General features: G+C 37.6%; 4 protein-coding genes and 2 long non-coding RNA genes across 9 annotated transcripts in view; 4 read left to right on the top strand and 2 right to left on the bottom strand.

Moving 5' to 3' along the window:
* The window catches only part of LOC117153838 (kin of IRRE-like protein 3), a 129,360-nt gene extending 123,288 nt beyond the window's left edge, over positions 1-6,072 (bottom strand). Inside the window, exon 1 of the mRNA XM_076620064.1 lies at positions 5,992-6,072. Within this exon, the coding sequence (XP_076476179.1) occupies positions 5,992-5,995 (4 nt within the window). The 5' untranslated portion in view covers positions 5,996-6,072. The remainder of the gene's footprint in view (positions 1-5,991) is intronic.
* Positions 2,090-7,716, top strand: LOC143302931 (uncharacterized). Its single transcript, XR_013058798.1, has 3 exons — positions 2,090-3,327; positions 5,749-6,237; positions 7,630-7,716. It is a non-coding gene; the product is annotated as an uncharacterized LOC143302931 (long non-coding RNA).
* A 260-nt stretch (positions 7,717-7,976) lies between these two features.
* Positions 7,977-8,752, bottom strand: LOC143302932 (uncharacterized). The gene is made up of 4 exons (XR_013058799.1): positions 8,644-8,752; positions 8,397-8,481; positions 8,196-8,313; positions 7,977-8,064 (listed from the first exon to the last, which is right to left on the bottom strand). It is a non-coding gene; the product is annotated as an uncharacterized LOC143302932 (long non-coding RNA).
* A 976-nt stretch (positions 8,753-9,728) lies between these two features.
* On the top strand, positions 9,729-12,621 carry LOC117157779 (heat shock protein 83). The gene is made up of 2 exons (XM_033336035.2): positions 9,729-9,888; positions 10,286-12,621. The coding sequence occupies exons 1-2, from the start codon at positions 9,886-9,888 to the stop codon at positions 12,437-12,439; spliced, it is 2,157 nt and encodes a 718-aa protein (XP_033191926.1). The 5' UTR covers positions 9,729-9,885; the 3' UTR covers positions 12,440-12,621.
* Positions 12,622-12,999: 378 nt separating this feature from the next.
* LOC117157786 (alpha-ketoglutarate dehydrogenase component 4) lies at positions 13,000-13,874 on the top strand. The gene is made up of 4 exons (XM_033336048.2): positions 13,000-13,151; positions 13,247-13,301; positions 13,384-13,553; positions 13,741-13,874. Exons 1-4 carry the CDS (start codon positions 13,128-13,130, stop codon positions 13,756-13,758), a joined length of 267 nt encoding a protein of 88 aa, XP_033191939.1. The 5' UTR covers positions 13,000-13,127; the 3' UTR covers positions 13,759-13,874.
* A 403-nt stretch (positions 13,875-14,277) lies between these two features.
* Positions 14,278-20,600, top strand: RIC-3 (RIC3 acetylcholine receptor chaperone). Of its 4 annotated transcripts, none has more exons than XM_076620061.1 (8): positions 14,279-14,595; positions 14,815-15,168; positions 15,606-15,868; positions 15,949-16,138; positions 16,939-16,988; positions 17,880-18,037; positions 18,112-18,298; positions 18,872-20,600. In XM_076620061.1, exons 1-8 carry the CDS (start codon positions 14,451-14,453, stop codon positions 19,646-19,648), a joined length of 2,124 nt encoding a protein of 707 aa, XP_076476176.1. In that variant the 5' UTR covers positions 14,279-14,450; the 3' UTR covers positions 19,649-20,600. The 4 variants fall into 4 exon arrangements, with proteins under 4 accessions (XP_076476177.1, XP_076476176.1, XP_076476175.1 ...); XM_076620060.1 differs by having other exon boundaries at positions 14,280-14,595; positions 16,936-16,988; XM_033336024.2 differs by lacking the exon at positions 16,939-16,988 and adding an exon at positions 16,442-16,581 and having other exon boundaries at positions 14,281-14,595.
* Positions 20,601-20,728: the final 128 nt, after the last annotated feature.

The following is a 20,728-nucleotide window of genomic DNA, read 5'->3' as shown; positions in this document are numbered from 1 at the left end:
AGGAATTCTTGCGGTACATGTCGTCCATTTGCCGTTGTAAATTTGTGGTAGAAGCCGAAAAAGCGATATCGAATTCGACCTTCGAGGTCCTGCCACTCCAGGGCAAAGCGATACGCATGCAAAATTTCATTCACGTAAGCGTCACGTACGGCTTAACGTTGCAATAACATTCCAAGAATAAGTTGGGGTCCGAAAGTTCGCCGGTTCTTTGTTTCCTGCTGTTTCATCCGAATAAAGAACGAATTTATTTTCGAGAAAAGAAAATCGTTAGTTTGCGTCTGTCGAATCGAAGAATCGAAAAGCAAATTAAGTGCCACGCTCGCGGCTACGAAGCGTGAATAACGAAGCGCTTCGCTGTTATTCGCTACGACCAAATTATTTTCGAGAATCGCGAACCATCGATCTTTCATCCTGTGACCTTTGGCAACGCTGAAATTGCAATTGTACGTCAAACCGCTCGTGCACATGCCTTCCGTCACGGCGCTGCCTTTCCCACAAACTGAAAATGGATGACACGTGTAGTAGTCGCGGAACTTCCCAGGACGTACTTTCAGACAGCGGAACCGATTCTACATCGTTCAAGGAGGCGTATCTTTGGGGTGCATAAATGCGTTTGAACGTAAAAGGCGTCTGAACGAAGGAAAAAGACGGAAAAGAAATCTTCCCTCCGAAACTAATTATTTTTAGGGTTACTTTTAGCGGGCCCTTATTCTCCAACCAACTAAACAGTCGTGTAAAAAAAAGGAAAAAAAGAAAGCGATTGCCTTGGAACAACGAGCGCCGAGCCGTGGCCGAAATAGCCGTCGTTTTCGTGGCACGCCACGCTTAATGTGCGATTTAAACTCGAGACTGAAAATATATTTTACATCCGACGTCACGTACCGCCAATTAGCAAGTAAGACACGCGGATGGCGACGAGCAGACGATAGACGTTGCGAGTGGCAATTTTTCTGCGGCAGGAGCAACGCATCCGGGTTAAAGTATCGGACGGCCAAGTAGCTGTAGCACCTCGAAACGAGTTATTAGGTCCCACGTTCGAGAAAGAATTCGTCGCTCGAGAATACCGAAGGTAATAAGCAACCGTGTTCGAGATAAAAGCGCAACGATTTATTCCGTTACGAAATTTTGCCGAGAAATGGAGAAAAAACGCGTATCGTCGAGGCACGTAGAGTTCCCACGCCAGGTGCGCTGCTGGATCGTCCCCACGAATTCTCGTGTTCCATCGCTAATAGATTCGACAGAAGCCGACGAAAAGTTTGCTCGTGAGCAAACGGAACGAAGAAAATCCCGACGAATTCTTCTCGACGAGGTCGTGTAATTGCAGGTAGGTAGGGTCGGGCTTGGGATAGATGGTCGATGAGAAGGCACCAAACGTTGCATCGATTGGATTGGCGAAGGAAGCGCAAAGCCGAGCAGCTCGTTGAGGATATTCGAGAAGGGCCAAGTAACAGAGGTGGTTCGGACGTTGGAGAAATATTCGACTCGTCGGCGATCATTGTGGTGACGTCGTGAATTTTCTTCGAAAAACGAGAGGACAGACCGGCTACGTAGAGAGGTACGTACGAGGCCGAGCCTTCACCTCGATCGCGGTGTACGCGGCGCACACGTACACAGGTAAACGTACGTAGACAGGTACGCGAGCGAAACGACCGGTGAGCGAGGACAGAAGAGAAGAGAGAAGAGAAGGGAAAAGAAGACAGAGGAAAGAAAAAGAGGGACAAGACGAGACGAGACACGTGGAAACGTGCAAAACGCAGAAGAGAGAACAGAAGGAAGAGGAGAAACGAAGAAGGAGAGGATGTGAAAGGAAAGAGAAAAAGGAGAGTGGGAAGGAGGGAAAAGGAGGAGGCGCGAGAGATCGGTAGAGGGGTCATTGGTTGTTCGTTGCGCACTCTCAACGTATAGGAATCGTTATGGACCGACTATAGCCGTTGGAATGCGTCCTTTTTTCCCTTTTTCTGTCTCCCTATATACCTGGCGGGCTACTCTCGCTCCGTTGTGGCGACGACGTTGGCGGTGGCGGTGGCGATGGCGGTGGCGGTGGCGGTGGCGGTGGCGGTGGCGGTGACGGTGGCGGCAACCACGGCGGCGAACCTCTTGCGGACAATCTCGTCGGCCGGCGACCGGTATAGCCGCGACCGACCCGTAGGAAAGAAACAACTATTCGACTTGATGGATCCGCGCTCCTTCGAACGTTCGGATTCGAGTCGCCGACACGCACCGGCCAACGACACGTCAGCCATAGACAGCGAAGAAGAGAGCTTCGAACATCGAACATCGCGTCGTACATCGTGCCGAACAGAGGAATTGGAAATTGGAGCGTCCAAACTGACAGTGAAGAAAGTGAGAAAAACGAGACGACGGGGCGACCCACTGGCGAACGAAACGCAACCTCGTCTCGAAGAATCGACGAGGATCTTGGAGGACAAAAAGTGGGAAAAAGGCACGCGGGTCAACGGATACCTATAAAACGATAGAGACAAGAGGGGAATATACGAGACGCCGCGCCGCGTGGAAGGATCGTGAACTCGCGGCAAACCAGAAGAGTATTCGGGAACGAGGAGAACGAGAAGAACGAGATGCCGGCGCGAGGAAAGGCAAACGAGGCAACACGATAAAGAACGAATCAACCAGGTAGAAAGACAGGGATGCCGCGGTGAAGTTGCGAGAGAGCCGGCCAAACGAGAAGACCGACCAAAGAAGGAGAGGGAGAAGAAGAGAACGATAGAAGACGGATGTATATAGGTAGGAGGACAGGTAGTCGGCTCGAGGAAAGAAGAGACCGAGTGAAGAGCACACGGGGGAAAGAAGAGACGAAAGAAAAGGGAGGGTCCGCGAGGGGGAGTGGAGCGGTAAGCAGCGAAACGGAGCGGGGTAGAAAGCAGAGGGGTAAGGAGAGGAAAGGAAAGAGAAGAGAGAGACTCGTTCGAGAGAGAATCTCGTACGTATACCGGCAGTTCGGTTCGATGACGTCACGACGTCGATTTGAACGGACCAATGAGCGTTCGAAGCGAAGCTGAAGAGGTAAAAAGGATGTAGAGGGGACTGAACAGGCCGAAAGGACCCCGAGGGGGGCAACGAGCTCTAGGTTCCGGAGTTCGAGGGGGCAGGGGTAACGCGAAAGGTGCGTGCGGCCCCGGACGTGGGGCGCGGGGCCAGTTGATCAGTGAGTGCGGTAGTGATCTCATCTCGTACCGCGCCAGGTGTGACTCCTCTCTTTCCTCTTCTTTTGATCCGAGTCTATGTGCCCTTGGTAAGACGGAGCAAGCAGTAGCGGACTTAAAATTCACGTATCGACTCGGCCGTGTCCTCGACTCCGAGCAACAGGTATGCGCTCTCCTCTCTTTTTCGTACCAAAAGACATAGCCGCGTCACCGATTCCGACACCGTTCGATTCTATCTTCGAACCTCTAAATCCTACTCCAAATTTCGATTCCAAAGAAAATTTTAATTTCGCACCGGCTTACCTTCAATCAAATTCTCTTCGATTCGTTCAAAGAAACGATTATCTCCGCAAAGACGACGAATTCTAACAACGAAATTCTGATAAATTAGCACGAAAAACTTTCTATTGGAATTCAAATATTTAATAACGCATTCATTGTTGATCACCGGTGAACACGATCGCTCGACAAGGTCAAGGCGAAAATCGCCGTGTGCGCGTTCTTACCTATCTACTTCTTGGCTATCCGTTTCCTTTCTATCGTCTATTCTGTCCTCGAGCGGCCATTCCACCGTTCTCTGTTTCTCTCCCTTCTGATCTATGAGATTTCGCGATTTAAACTCGAAAACTTCGACGTTTCTCCTCGCTCGATTCTTCGCGCTGCTCCGAGCCCAGTCTACCCGTTGCCGATTCGCACCGTTTCGCGTGCGAATTTCCTCGAGCCTCTTAGCAACAGGTTGCATCTGACTACCGTGGAAAAATAACCGCCGTTCGAACGCTCTTGTTCCCCCATACGCTCCAAATTTTACGCGACGTTCCTAATACCGTCCTTCCTTTTCAGATTTCGTCCGCACGGATGTTCGAAAATGAAATGCTCGTTCGAACCGAACGAACGACGTTTTTCAAATTTTACCTCGAATCGTCGCAGTTGACTTTTAAATTTGCATCGCGCAGCGATTTCAAGTTCTTATCGACGTTGAAGCCTTAACCGAAAACCGTCTTCATCTTGGAACTGGTGTTAGCGCGAGGACATAATAACATAACCGATAACCGTTACGCGTAATTAATCAGGCGCATCGGCTATAGCGTTCAACGTATCAACCATTAAACGACTTAATGAATATACGGCGTCTCCACGATCGTTCTCCTCTTATTTCGAAAACAAAATTTCAATCGATTCTCACGAACGTGACTCGCTCGTCCACTTCGACAAACCTGTTTGAATCGTTCTTTTTTTATACTCGACAAGCAGCAAAAAAGATCGTCTTTTCTGCGTCACAGCTACAAAGATCGGCGCGACAAGAAGCGACGCGGCGGCGGTGCGGTAGCGTTATGGCATTGCGGAAGCCTGTATCGCGAACGATCTTCAACGTACCGGCGAATGCATTCGAGATTTGCACGGTAGAGCGAGCGACCGAGAAATAAAACGCACATATGCATAGCCGTGTTCGACTGCACCGCGTGTATATGGAACGTTGGTGATGCGAATCCTTCGATTCGTTGCGAGTGACGAAACGGGTCCGAGTGTCACCGAATAACCGGTTCCTCGTAAAACAGCAAAATTTTAATTTGAAAATTTCGATCCTTTCCTTGGTAACTTCACCGGTCCTACGTTATATTAGGAGATAAAGTCAAACAACTGCGCAATCGGCGACTGTAAATTAATTTGCAAGTTAAACCGTTCCGTTTGTTAGGTAAATAACGAGACAGGTACTATTTAACCGTGACGTTTCCTCCTTTCGGTTGTGGAATACAAACACTTAAACAAAAAGATTACTTTTCGCTTGACTTAAGCGCTAGTTCATCCTTTAGGATTCGACCGCCAGAATCTGCGAAACGTCGTCCGCCTCTTTGACGTTTAGCGACTCTATTTTTAATCTCGTTGTTTAAGGCTCCACAAATTTTTGTCGAATAATCGTTCTATCAATTTGTTTTTCACAGTAAACAGAGGAAACTAGCTTTCGTAGAGGTGCGTTAGTCACGAGTAATCACGAGTCGCGAAAGATATTTTAGGAAATAACGAGGAAAATGCCGCGAATCTTCTCGTCGAGAGGCTTCTTTTTCTCGCGCCTTTGGATCCGTTGCAGCGCGGCAGGGAAGTTAAATCAAGCTCGATAACTACATTCGAAGTGATAATGACTATAAGTGAAGCGACATTAGCCCCGATTATCTCAAGTACTCGTACAGCTGTGTTTGCGTAAACGATTGGAAGTCGCATTGGAAACCGACCTCGTTAGGAAACCAATTTACCACGGGTACACGTTCGAAACGTTAGCTCGTGAAATTTCTGTCCACCGGACTGTTAACGTGCTGCCGTCATGATTTTTCACCGCGGGGGTAAGTTAGCGATTTAGAAAACGCGCGTGTCGACGCGTAATGGCCACGAACAGAATCTCTGATTGTTGCGCAACGAATTCAGGAACGGAACGGAAAAGTTCTCGATAAAACGTACGATTAATAAGACGTATCGTGCAAAGACCCTGTAATGCCACGGTTGGACACCAGATTGTTAATTAAATCGTGAACTGTTAATTAGACCGTTAAACCGACCAGCATTGAGATTCAACGCCGAAAATATTTTTCAGCCTCGAGCAACGGTCACCGACACCTGCAAGAAATCTTCCCCATTACTGCAAAATTCTTAGCGAATTCTCGGCGCAATTTTGGTAACGAGCTACGAACCGCTTCTACGGATTTTGGTTTTCGGCACTGGCCTTTTTTCCTACGAGAACGAACGACAATTGCACAGGTTAGCTGTGCAACAACAAGCCGTGACGAACAAATGGAACGAATCGAAGGTCGGCTTATCATGAAAGATAGGTACTTACTCATATTTGCTGTAGGTACGTGACGATGGACTTGTGCAACTTGGATAAGCCATTCCAGCGGCAAAGTAGGCTAGAAATCTCAGTTGCCTTTGTTGCTGTAGCAGCTTTCAACAGGGAGAAAAAATAAAGAAAATTGAGTTTTAGAAAGTCGGGGATTATCGTTGAATCGAGTCTAAATCTTTCTGATCAGTCTTCCTGTTACGCTCGATACGAGAGCGAACCAGAAATAAACCGGCAGTTTTTCAGGTGAGTATACCACGGTTCTTCCTTCTTTATTTTTCTATCTTTTACTCTTTTCTTAATGGGATCTTTTGCACTTTCACTCTCGTGATAAAACGCGTGCACGGAGATGTAAGTACGATATTCGCTCGCGGCATCGTTTCTATCGAACCATCGACCGCCATCGATTTCATTTCAGACAAATATTTCACCGTTGATGTTCGCAAACGTATTTTTACATTTACAAAAATTACGGATCAACGAACAAGTAAAAAGAGCAAAAAGATCGTGTCGCAATTTTTTAAATTATCTGTTGCGAAATTCGATAAGGCGGCTAATACTGGCGTACTTCCCCGCCTATCAGATTCGATAAGCGTGTTATTTAAATATAAAATTATTGGCGAATGTGTCAGATCCTCATTGTGCAAGCCGGTGGTCTTCCGAAAAGTTCATGTTATTTTTCTACTCACGTCCATGCCCGTATTTCATATCGAGATTGAGAAGTTGTACAGATAAAGAGGCGAGGAGAAGCGCGGGAAGCACCGAACAGCTTGATGATAAAATAGAAGTCAGCCACGCGTGTACTGCAGCGTGAGATCATAACTTTCTCCAAATGGTAGTTCTTACGAAACATCGTACTGGTCTACTGGTGGACTGACCGAATGAAAAGCACAGCATTGGGTATCAAAATCGTTGCTACGACCACGAAATATAGATTACATTCCGAATAATAATCGACGGTAAAGCCAACGATTCAACGTATGAATCTCCTTTTCTTTCTAACGAATATCGTCCGACTCGAGTGGAGTACCTCCGGTTAACATTCGCCACATTTTACGTGCGCCTTATGATTTACACGTGATATTTCTCGCAATCTGAAGTTTATCTCTGTATATTCGTGTTCTGCAGATATAACTTTTGTTAAAGTTGTGAATCAGTCAGTCGGAAATGGCAACCAGGAAACTCGATGATACCGCAAGATGCACGGAGCCAATGTAATTATGACGCAACGATATAACGTGTTGCGCATTCTACGATTCAGCAAAACCGTATCGCCTCGTTTCTTCGACCATTTACGTTTCACTTAAACGACTTGGAGCGAGCAACACAAATCGAAAACGTTACACCGTGTGACCGTATGGCCGCCGCTTTCTCTGCATTCGGTGCTTTCCATTATCATGCTTTTAGGAAGAGAATGACTTTGGCCTGGTAACGATGGAAAAATTTCCAGATATACGCTCGTAGCCTCTGGCTATCCTCTACCCGAAGGCCCGTCTTACCGACTAACTTTCACTCCGAAATGTCAACGGTTGTGTTTCACTTTTCAAACCCGTGCGCATATCAATCAATTCGTGGTTACGCGACAAAGGGACGATTGTTGTAAAGCGGTTTCCGATTTCTCCGTTCTTTCTGTTACAGAGTGGGGACACCATCGACACGTGCATGCCATTATCTGCACCGGGAAATAGTGGATTTTCGATCGAGAGGGAGACGCTCGCTCGTATAAACAGCCGTTAACGATCGATCCGTATGTTTACCGATTTTTACGATCTCGAGAATAGAAGGCCCGACACTGTCGGATGAATTGGCCGGCAGCAAAGAAGGTTTTCGATTCTCGACGGTTTGATTGGTTGGCACGACTAACCTTGCGAGTATTTCAACACTCGAGGTAACAAGAAGATCTTGGCGCGGACATTTTCTTTGGTTATCTAGCTGTATGAGTATTATTCGACATCATAAAGCTAGGTTACCGGAGTTAAGCTCCTCGCCATATCAACTCCGCCGATTCTTCTTCCCCGTTTCGATTTGCTACTCAAGTAACCGCAAACCGATGGATGTAAAAATGACTGAAATCTTTAAATACATATAACCATAAGTATTTTGAAAAAACCATATATGTATATATATTGTAAATAAATATAAATTTTCAGAAAGAAAGAATAAAAATATTTTCTAAAATCCCAGAAATCCCGACAAATACTTACTGACCATATCGATGAAAGAAAGATGTCTTGTAGAATAAACAACATCGAAACACGATGAATAGAGAAAGATCGCGCCTTACATGCTTCGAACATTTCTGTATTCCTTCTGCATGAAAATCTACGGGTTAGGCATTTGTAATTATACTAGTAGTGTCATTGCCACGTGACTCGATTACCAATTAAGGACATTTCAGAACTTACAAGCATCGATATTTCGTTTTCTTGCGTAGTCATATTTCGTATACCAAGAAATCAAACTTCGGCATTGTCTTATCGATCGGCACGTCTTAAAAATAAATTCGAACACGGGCGAATAAAACAAGGCAGTTATGCTCTTTTTATACAGAAGTTCTCGAATTAAGAGATATATGTTCTCATAGATTCATTTTTATATTGCGCCGGTAATAAAGAAAGAAGTAAAAAGAATTGTAAACCGATATACACTTACCTAGGAGAAACGAGTTGAACTATAGGACTATATTTGTTTAATAAAATATAAATTCCATTAATTCTCCTAACAGAGACTAGACAAAAAATTGACTTGTGTATTTGCAATAAACTTAGGGGGCGCCACGTTCCAATACATGGAGAAGTACGATCCGATACCGACTGGATTTTCACAATTTTTATAAACGCTTCTTCGTACGCCACCGTTGATCTAGATATATATCATTCTTTGATTCTTTGAAACATTCAACAACGAAATCCTTAAAATAACATACGTAAAAGAGAACTCGTATGCATTCATACTTGCACAATTTTTTGATGATTTAATTTATCGATTATTAGCAATCTACTTCTTGGTATTCTCTTAAGGTCGCAACAAATATGCGTAATATGCTATGACTCATGAGATGAATATTTTTCTTAAAACATTCTACCGGAATAATAGGTAAATTACAATGACAAAGAACGAATCGTTTCTAGGATCTCACCCATACAGATAATTACGCTATGAACCATTTAAAATGATAAGATTTTTCTTAAATATGTTAAAGACAAAATTGTTCGGCGAAAACTAACTGGAAAAGTTTTACTGCGAAAACACTTATTTAAAACAATCAAATCACAAAATTTAATACGACTGTTAATAACTCAATTCGATATATCTATCGATAACATTTTATTTAAAGTAACTATAAATGAAATTTTCCGATTTTGCATGCTCGTTGATGATGCTAATAAAACAGCTTAATCATAATTAACAAAAGTACTAGTATATGAATGATTTGTCCACTTGTTTAATTGTACACTTGTCTGATAATGTTGGATACATTAATTCATAACAAATTCCGGAAGTACCGCGCTAGGGAGAAAAAGAATCATTGTCGTTTTTATCATTTGAACAGCACGTACTTTTGTTCGATTGGAGGAAAATTATGTGTTTCTATTTCTTGGCAGGCGACCGATACCAATAGCAGAGACAAAAGCGATTCATTGATTAAAAATCATTGAAATAGATTTAAATTCCACCGGATATGGAGTATTCAAAGGGGTAAAAAAGTTCTAGAACATTCTAGAACATTCTAGAATTTTGGCAAGTATATAAAGAGAATCCTAGTCATTGCGCGACTCCATTCTACAAGCTGCCGGTACGTGGTACTGTGTCATTTGTTAAGTGTATCATTTGTTATATCAATTTAACTGGACATTAAGGCATAATTGCTTTAAATTGACTGATAAGAAATATATGGTAAGTTTATATCAAATTCACATATTTAATAAATGTTTTAATTGATAAACTTCTATGGTTTTATGATTATGCTAAACTATGTTAACGTTTTCATTACCGATCCTTTTTGTTCAATTCAAATTATTAATTCACGTGTATTTTATTCACACGTATGTGTTTTTGTATCTTTCTAAAAATTTTACTACACCTAGATTAAATTCGCAATGAAACTAACAAAGTGAAGTAAGCTTTGTTGCATCTATATGTATATATACACATGTGGTGCATACCACATGTTTATGACATGGATGTAATTATTGCATATTAGAAAAAATAAAAGAAATACACGAGATTTTTTTATATAAAAATTAAAAAGAATTAATATAAGTTTAATTTTTTTTTTTAATATTTATTACAGATGTCAACAGAGATGGAGACAAAAGCGGGAGATGTGGAAACTTTCGCCTTTCAAGCAGAAATTGCTCAACTTATGTCATTGATTATCAATACCTTTTATTCTAATAAGGAAATTTTCCTGAGAGAACTGATTTCAAACTCTAGCGATGCTCTTGATAAAATACGCTACGAGTCTTTAACAGATCCTACTAAGCTTGACACTGGTAAAGAATTGTTTATTAAAATTATTCCAAATAAAGACGATGGCACTTTGACCATCATTGATACTGGTATTGGTATGACCAAAGCTGACCTGGTAAATAATCTTGGTACAATTGCCAAGTCTGGTACTAAAGCTTTTATGGAAGCGCTTCAAGCTGGTGCAGACATATCCATGATCGGACAATTTGGTGTAGGTTTTTATTCTGCCTATTTAGTAGCAGATAAGGTAACTGTTGTTTCCAGACACAATGACGACGAACAATATCTATGGGAATCTAGTGCTGGCGGGTCGTTTACCGTTAGGCACGATACTGGAGAACCATTAGGGCGAGGAACAAAGATTGTTCTACATGTAAAGGAAGATCAAACTGAATACTTAGAAGAGAGTAAAATCAAAGAAATTGTAAAAAAGCATTCTCAATTCATTGGTTATCCAATTAAATTAGTAGTACAGAAGGAACGTGAAAAGGAGCTGAGCGAAGATGAGGCTGAAGAAGAAGAAGAAAAGAAAAAAGAAGATGATGGAAAACCAGAGGTTGAGGATGTAGAGGAAGAAGAAACAGCAGAGGGCGAAGGAAAGAAAAAGAAGAAGAAGACTATTAAAGAAAAGTATACCGAAGATGAAGAATTGAACAAAACAAAACCCATCTGGACTAGGAATCCTGATGATATAACCCAAGAAGAGTATGGTGAATTCTACAAATCATTGACAAACGATTGGGAAGATCATTTGGCTGTTAAACACTTCTCTGTAGAAGGTCAGTTGGAGTTCAGAGCTTTACTTTTCGTACCAAGGCGTATGCCATTTGATTTATTTGAAAATAAGAAGAGGAAAAATAATATTAAACTGTATGTAAGGAGAGTGTTCATTATGGACAATTGTGAACAGTTAATTCCAGAATACTTGAATTTTATGAAGGGAGTAGTGGATAGCGAAGATCTTCCGCTAAATATCTCTCGCGAAATGCTTCAACAAAATAAAATCTTAAAGGTTATTCGTAAAAACTTGGTTAAAAAATGCATAGAATTGTTCGAAGAACTCACAGAGGACAAGGATAACTATAAGAAATTCTATGAACAGTTTAGCAAAAACATTAAATTGGGTATTCATGAAGATAGTTCTAATCGTAATAAATTGTCGGATCTTTTGAGGTATCATACCTCAGCTTCTGGAGACGAAGTATGCTCTCTTAAGGACTATGTAGGCAGAATGAAAGAGACTCAAAAGCACATTTACTTTATTACTGGGGAGAATAAAGAACAAGTTGCAAACAGTTCATTTGTTGAACGTGTTAAAAAACGTGGCTTTGAAGTAGTTTATATGACAGAACCTATCGACGAATACGTGGTGCAACAAATGAAAGAATTTGATGGTAAGCAATTGGTATCTGTAACCAAAGAAGGATTGGAACTTCCCGAGGACGAAGAAGAGAAAAAGAAAAGAGAAGAAGACAAAGCTAAATACGAAAATTTATGTAAAGTAATGAAAAATATTCTTGATAACAAAGTAGAAAAAGTTGTAGTATCAAACCGATTGGTTAATTCTCCCTGCTGTATAGTCACTTCACAATATGGCTGGACTGCCAATATGGAAAGGATCATGAAAGCTCAAGCTCTTAGAGACACTTCTACTATGGGATACATGGCAGCAAAGAAACACCTTGAGATAAATCCGGATCATGCTATTATCGAAACCCTTCATCAAAAAGCAGAGGCCGATAAAAGTGACAAAGCAGTAAAAGACTTAGTAATTTTGTTGTTTGAAACAGCACTTCTTTCATCAGGTTTTACATTGGATGAACCACAAGTTCACGCTGCAAGAATTTATAGAATGATCAAGTTGGGTCTTGGTATCGATGAAGAAGAATCTATACCAGAAGAGCAAACAACAGAAGAAGTTCCTCCTTTGGAAGGAGACACAGAAGATGCTTCACGAATGGAAGAAGTAGATTAAGTTTAAGATCTGAATATGACATCAATGCTTAACGTCATTGTAGTCATTGAAGACTGCTGAAATAACCACGTTTTATGTGGTATTACAAACGAAATTGTCTGATACCAAATACTTTGGAATTAAGTAAAATTTACAATAAAATTTATTACAATATATATATATATATTATATATATAAATAAATATATGTATTTTTATTATCTACACCTACCATATTAAATACTACATAATATATTACTACACATAGCAAAAATTAAAAAAAAAAAAAATGAATAATCGTTGTAGTTACGAAAATTTCTAGAGATAAAATATTAGATATTAGACACACTTATTTCGTAATGTCACATATTAGCTGAAGTAACCTAAATTGATACTTAAATTTGACAAATTTTTAAATTCAATACATTGCATTACATATTCCTCTTGCCTATTTATATTTGAATTGAATTAGATATACTTAAGCGAAGTTAAGTAGAAAAGTTGTTTATTAATTTCTGGTGATATCATATGATGTTAGCTTCGCGAAATTAATGAATTTCACACAGGTATTTGACGATTATTTTGTCCTCGTTAAAGTATGTCAAAACACGCCATCTACTTGAAGCTTTAAAGCGATCGAAAGAAGCTTCTGTTGCAAGTAAAACTTGGCCTTCGAATGAGACACAGCAGAAAGATATTAAAGAACAATTATGATGGCAAGCAAAGGTTGGAAGGTCAGTGCATCGGTATAATCGTAAAAAAAGTATACCGTATGTTAATATATGACTATAATAAAATCACTCAATTTACAAGATTTAAATTTTAATAGGTAGTAAAACCACATGTGCCTCTGATTAAATTTCGTAAAGGTGGAAGTGGCAGAGGTAATAATATCAAGCAAGAGTTACTGTTGACATTTGAATGTTTCAGTTGAAAAAGCCGACTGAAATCCTTGTTATTGGTTAGTTATTCCAGGTACAGCCACACCATCTGTACATGCAGGGCCGACTATGTCGCAAAAAAGTATTGGTGCAACAGGACCTGATGTAGTGGTTTTACCGACAATAGAAGATATTTATCTTCCTCCACGCTATCAAAGACGACCCATTGATGAAAAGGAAATTGCATATATTAATGTAAGTATTCTGTTATTTTATCAGTGACTTTATGTAATCAAACTTGCCATTCATATAGAACATAAATTATTAGAATTTAGATGAATTTATGATATTTATGATCTTTATATTCATGTAATACTTTCTGAAATCCATATGCAATGGAAAAGGAACAAATTTTTATTAAACTAGTTCTTTTTTGTTACAGAGAGGTGGTCCAGAATAAATTCCTTTGGGAATTATCAACTCTGTACTCAATATATAGAACATTATCAACTCTAGGGTATTATTACACTTTTTCTGTATAAACAATTCTGTAAATAAATGCCAGCAAAACAATAACCTATAAATTGTATATATTTTTATCATCCATCTATCAGACAAGGTCTTTCTTTGCCTATGTGACATTGCCAGAACCTGCTATTTCTGGCTTACTTTTTGGCTTATTCTTGTAACAGATAGTGTTTTGATCCTAGACAAAAAAAAAGTTCAGTAAAATTACGTTATTCCGGTATAATGTTTGTGTATTGTTACATTAGTATTATCATTAAAAATTAGTCAGCTTCTAAATATAAGGATGTTTCAAACTTTTTAACACAGTTCCTTTTATGTTAATCTTTTTAATATATTTATTGAGTTAGGTATAACAAATTGGAAAGACTTACACTTTTTAAATATGTTCTTTGCCACTTGATTCTATAAATGTATTTGCGAATTCTGTTAAGGATAAATTAAAGAAAAACGTTTTGGGAGTAAAAGCTGATAGACACAGCCCTGTCCCATGACAGAAATAGCAGACGACAGTGCGCTGCGTCTTCCATCCACTTTCGCGATCCCTGGACGTGCCAGTGGAAGAACTACAGTTGTTTTACCATTTATCGAAATTGCGAGAACGATACGAACGACAAATTTACGAATATGGCTGAAATAACGGATTTCGGTCCAAGAAAGGCGATTTTTGTCCTAGCAATTGTAATCGGGTGTTTTGCAGTATTGTGGCCGAAAATTTTCTATCCTATGTTCACAACATCTGTCAGTCCACATTATACGTCGGACAATTCGGGTAAGATTTTATCGAAATATCTAATTCATTGAAGATAAAAGAGAGTACGTGATATTACGAAGAAATTTTATTTATATTGAATTTAAAAAAACTAGCTACTTAATTACAATCACATATATTTTTCTGTTGCCTTCAATTCGTTTTCTTTTAATTAATTATTTAAAAGTAAAAATTATATTTTTTTCTTGTCAATGAATTAAATTCTCAAATGTTTATTAGCATGCTGCGATGTAATCTTTGAAAGTGATGTCACTGCTGCTGATATTATGTATGAAATATGTCAGAATATACTGAAACATCATCAAATTGATCCAAGAGTAAGGGATGTTTTGAAAACTGTAAAATTAACACCACAAGGTGCAAGTTTGTGTAGAGAAGAAATTTTAGCTAGATGTGGTATAGATTTATCTACATTTCTTGCTGAAAGAGAACGCCTGGGAAAATCTTATAAACAAGTTTTAGAAGAAATCAGATCATTTAATAGTTCCCTCTGTCTTAAAATACATTTTGGTATAGCTCTTTCTCAACTAGGAACTCCACATCTAATCAGATATCATATTTTAATGCCGCACAGTAAGAATTATAAAACGTCTTATTTAAAACTTTTGACATTAGCTACTAACAAGCATGAGTAACTTTCTTTTACTATTAACATAATTATACCATTTGAATTGAATCACTGAATTAGTAATTACTTCTAATAAAGAGTATCAGTTTGGTATTATTAAACTAACCAATTATATATGGAAAGGAGATTCAAGTTATCTCTTCTATTTGGCAGGTTGCCAAAAGAACAAGTATGTATAACTAGAGATGAGTAGATGGGAATAAGTTTGGCCTATAGTTATAGCTTTAAATGTGTGTAATAGACTAAAATGATAATGTACTAACGTTTCTATAAAACTTGAAATAATTATAAAGGAATTATTACAAGGAATTTTGAGTTCTGTTTGTTTTACATGCTATTTTTTTTCAAGTAATATTTAAAAAAATAATATTTGTATTTTCAGGTACCATAAAACAAGAACGAGGTACACCTCCACATGCAGGTGGTTTACATCCTGCATTAAGAGAACGTGGTAGAACTATTCCTTCCTCGCATATTGTACCAAAGGTAGCAGATAGACCTGATCATGTTGTGCCAAAGATGAGACCACCTTTAGGAGGTGCAGGACATGTTGTTCCTGCACCAAAAGGAAATGGTACTATGGGAATTATTATGCCATTATATACTTCGGGCATTGTATTATTTTTCCTATATACAATTGTAAAGGTAAAATATTCTATAAAATTTGGATATTTAGGTAACTTTATTTAAATTTTATGAAATCTTATTGTAATTTATTTTATTAGGTGCTGAGAAAAAATTCGGATAGTGAAATCATTTCAGAATATCCAGGAGCTGCAGCGGAGAAAGAATTTCGGAAAATGGTATTTAGTCCTGAAGCTTTTGCTACTGCAATGACTGGTGGTACAATGCATTATCAAAAGGAGAGGTCCCCATCACCACAAAGGCCACCTACCATAGAGGAATTAAAGGACCGTAAGTTCTTTAAATGTTTGAGAGATATTGACAACACTTGATTTACATTATCATTAATGCAGTGTTTTCCTTGAAAGCTAGTTCCTTTAAAGAAATACTGAAAAATAAGGTACATGTTTTTTTGAGTATCTAATCAGATTTTTAAATGGTGTTGCATGATGCAAGGTTTGCACAATTAGAACACACACGTATTTATATCATAAATTTAACAAAAAAACTGTTAGACTAAAATTAAAAATATTGTAAGTACTCGTGTATATTCTCTGAACACGTTTGGTAATGTTATACATGCTGGAACACAAGAAGCGGCAGGAGACATAGAGATAGATCAACTGAGACGACGTTTGGTCGAGACGGAAGCAGCCATGGAAAGAATTGTTGTTCAGATGGGCAACATATCACGTTCAGTTATGCATAGTCCAAGCCCACAACAAGAACTCAAGGTTTACTAGACTAATTATGAAACAATTTACATTTTCAGTTTTTTAGTCTTTAGAAATGTGCACGTTGTTGTGTTCTGATTGCGTTTCAAGTTTTACCTCTCCTGTTGTACATTATATACATATTCATTACGAGATCTTCGACATTATGAGATCTTCGACATTTCGCTTTTTCTTATTCTCCAATGCTTCTGTATAACTATATTTAAATTATTGATCACTTTTTATATATTCATCTTCATATAAAAATGTGCATACTCATATTTTAGCTGAGTGAAGTACTCGTTAAAAGCATTTAAATTATTAAATATATTATAAATGATAGAATTTATAGTTCTTATTTTTACATTTAAATAGTAGATGGGCCTCCAAAGTCCAAAGGCCTGGCAGGGGTTGATCGCTCATCTAAGGTATATTCTTTGCCTCAAAGATTACCTAACAAGAGTAACCAAAGTTTGAGAGAAATTGCTTGCTCTAAATTTATATTTTTCCACAAATAATAAATCTGTTATACTCAGGTTGCCTTTAAATCATTGACAATCATTTCAGTTGTTCAGGTATATAACTTACGGCGATTAATAAAGTAACAACGTGAATATGTCATAATAACTTTTATCTTTTGCCTCATTATTATTTTTATACATGGAAATGAGTATATAGATAAAGACGTATTGTCGACTATAACACATGGCAATAAGTACATATCCTCGGCGAAAAATTTGAAGTTAACGAAATGATTGTCAATGATTACAACATGTAATATTTTCAGTGAAATAAAAATATTTGTCATTTAAAGGTAACTGTTATAGTTAGGTATCTTTAAATTCTAATATTAAGGAGTCAACCTTGCAATAACAACGTTTCAGAGTATTTATGATGTATTAAAACATGTTAAAACATATTAAAAATTATCGGTAGTGTATATTTTTTTAGATATAATCTCTTTCACTAAATTCATAACTTTAAATGCATGTTTATAAATTAACTATTGTTATTTATAGCTCCATTAATTTAGTTACTATTACATTGTAAGTTTTTTTTAACAGAACAGCATGATTTTTTAAACAATGTTTTAAAATGTGTGAATTTTTAAGCAAATGCTGTATTGTATTTGTAAAAAGAAGGAGATTAAAAACTTCATTTATTTATTAAGTATTAACCATCATAATGCAGTATTCATAATATACATTATATATATATATATATATATATATCTTATATTAAAAAATTTAAAGTAAAATATTATTCCCTTAAGGCAGTATAATACAAAAGATCATTTATTTGCATTATTTAATTTACAGAACGATACCATTGTCCAGGCTGAACATAGTATGACAGATGAAGAAGTAGAAAACATAGAACATTCGCCAACTGTTAAAGTCATAGGTATGGAAATGACAGCTAGTTGTGAGGGTAAGGGTAGTAGACCTACTACTCCTATAATCCCAATTTCACAAAGGTAATGAAAGCATCTTGAAAAGATATATTTGTTACAATATAGCATATTTAATAAATGTAATGGAACTATTTCAGTCATATTGAGAGAGAAAAAACACCACCAAAACCGATATATTTAGAAGGTGCACTTCCTCCACAATGCGAATTACTTGTAACAGATTCAGAAACGCAAGCTCAAAAAGCAGAAGAGGATGTAGAGGCACCTGTTGTACTTTCAGGCAAAATGACCCTCTCTCTCATCAGTCTCGACCAAAATGCAGCTGTAAGAAAATATTAGAATTACCAACAGAATCAAATGAATCTGCGGAGCCTTGTTTTATTTGGTGATTCTTTCATTCATTTAATTGTTTGCTTCTGTACAGATTAGTTAATATGAAAATGGCAGATCACAGGAACTATGTAGGATGTAAACATTATTTTTTTCAAATAATTACTAACATAAATTGAACATTAATGTGCTATTACGCATCAGTAATTATTAATCTGTGATTTATTTTGAGCATTAATATTTAATTTATATTATCTACTAAATGGATTACTAATGTATTAGTTTTGAACTAGAATGCATACACTATATATATTACATCTTTTTCACTATTACAAATAATAACATTTACATAACTAACATATGAATAACTGAATATTTAATTATAACTTTGTTACAATAACAGCAAATATTATTTGCCTGAACTATTTAAATCCACATAATCATTCTACATTTAGTTACACTGTTTAGTTATCCCTTTCCGAATTTATAATTATTACACTAGATTGAATCATACATTATAATGTCATACTAAAAATAAAGATACTAAATATTGTCCCACTACTTTAGGTATCTGAGGTAGAAGATCATAAAATACAAAATACAGAAGATACAACAATTTTGAATATGGATGATACAGAAAAAGCTCTAAAGGTTAGTACAACCAATAGAAAAGGGGAAGTAGATACCGAACTACAAGTTAATGAAATGAAAGAAATTTATAAAGAAAAACAACAGCAAATAAAAGGGGAAGAAAAAAAGCAAGAAATATATATAGAACAAAATATATTTAAAGATGACCAACAAGAACAAATTGAAGAGAAAGGTGGAAAAACAGAGGTAAAAGAAGGTGAAGAAGCAGAAGAGATTGAAAAGGCAAAGGGAAGTGAAGAAGATAGGGGAAGAGTAGAATTAACTGACAAGGAGGAGAGTGAAGAAGAAAAACAGACTGAGGAAGATGAAGTGGATAAAGATGTAGAGGTGGAGGAGGAAGAAGAGGAGGAAGAGGAGGAGGAAGAGGAAGAGGAAGAGGAAGAGGAGGAGGAGGAGGAGGAGGAGAGTGAGGAAGAAGAGGAGGAGGAGGAGGAGGAGGAGGAGGTGGTGGAAAGCGAGGGAGAAGAGGAGAACATGGAGGAAGAGCTGGAAGAGGAAGAGGAGGAGATGGAGGAAGAGCAGGAGGAGGACGATGACGAGGACGAGGAGGATGAAGGGGAAGAGCAGGGGGAGGGGGAGGATGAAGAGGAAGAGAGAGAGGAAGAAGGAGAAGAAGAGGATGATAGAGAGGAGGAAGAGGGAGAAGAAGAGGATGACGAAGAGGAGGAAGAGGAAGTGACAGGAAGCGAATAGGAAATGGAAGAAAAACAAGAGAAAGGACAGGATAATAGAAGAAATATATAAAAAATATATATTTTACTTTAAATATATCAGTGAGAGAAAACAAGTATGGTAAATGAGAAGATAATGACAGTTGTAAGAACAACGAAATTGTAAAAATTTGACAAGGGAAATTAAATAGAACAGATTAAAGATGAAAATAATGAGTTACATTATAATGAAAAGACAATTCAGGATAAAAAGAAAAACTATAATGACGAATTAACGTTTGATTGAATCAGTGTTTACCAATCTTGAAAATTTGCAGACTATAGTAAGAAAGAAATAACAAAATAGTCACGAATGGTATAGATCTTGGTTAAGCACTGCCAAAGACCTAATATGTTCATAAGAATCGAATTTATTATATGATTACATTTTTGCCTATTGTATCTTATATTTATATTTCATAGGATCAAAAATTTACTAATCAGAGGGGCCAAGTAAGAGGCAGTGCATCGTGCACATATCTGATAAAGTCATTGTGCAATAATGACCACAGAATTCAAGCACAGGCAATAGGCACTAAGTAATTATTAATATGCATTACTGTGGTATTAATCCTATATCAGGTATGGTGATTGGCAAGCACTGATCCGTATAACGCTTGTACACATACCAATTGTTTAATGTTATCTAGAATTTTGTATTATGCTGGCAATTTATTAATTTCTTGTTCATTTTTTATTTATCGCATTAAATTTTATATGGAATTCTGTATGCAGTATTTGAGTTACATTTAGCTGAGAATTTTTTAATAATGTAGTTCATAAAACCATTTAGTGTATAGCCATTGTCATTTTCATACCTATGTTTAATTATGCAGTTCCATATTGAATGCAAACACTCTTCATCATATTATGTATAATTCCCTGACGTTCGTTATGTAAAAATGAAAGATATTAAAATACAAGTTGAAATCGTATTCAGTGTTGTATAAAAATTAAAGAGTTTAATTGCATGATCTTCCATAATAATGTTAATAACGTATTTTAATGTTCACATCATGTTTTAATAGCCATTATGAGATGAAGTTATTAGTACTGTTATATG

Source organism: Bombus vancouverensis, chromosome 7, assembly GCF_051014615.1.
Source record: "Bombus vancouverensis nearcticus chromosome 7, iyBomVanc1_principal, whole genome shotgun sequence".
In the NCBI taxonomy this organism is placed as follows: Eukaryota; Metazoa; Arthropoda; class Insecta; order Hymenoptera; family Apidae; genus Bombus; species Bombus vancouverensis.
Note: the sequence above shows the minus strand (reverse complement) of the source record. Positions and strands in the feature narration are given on the sequence as shown.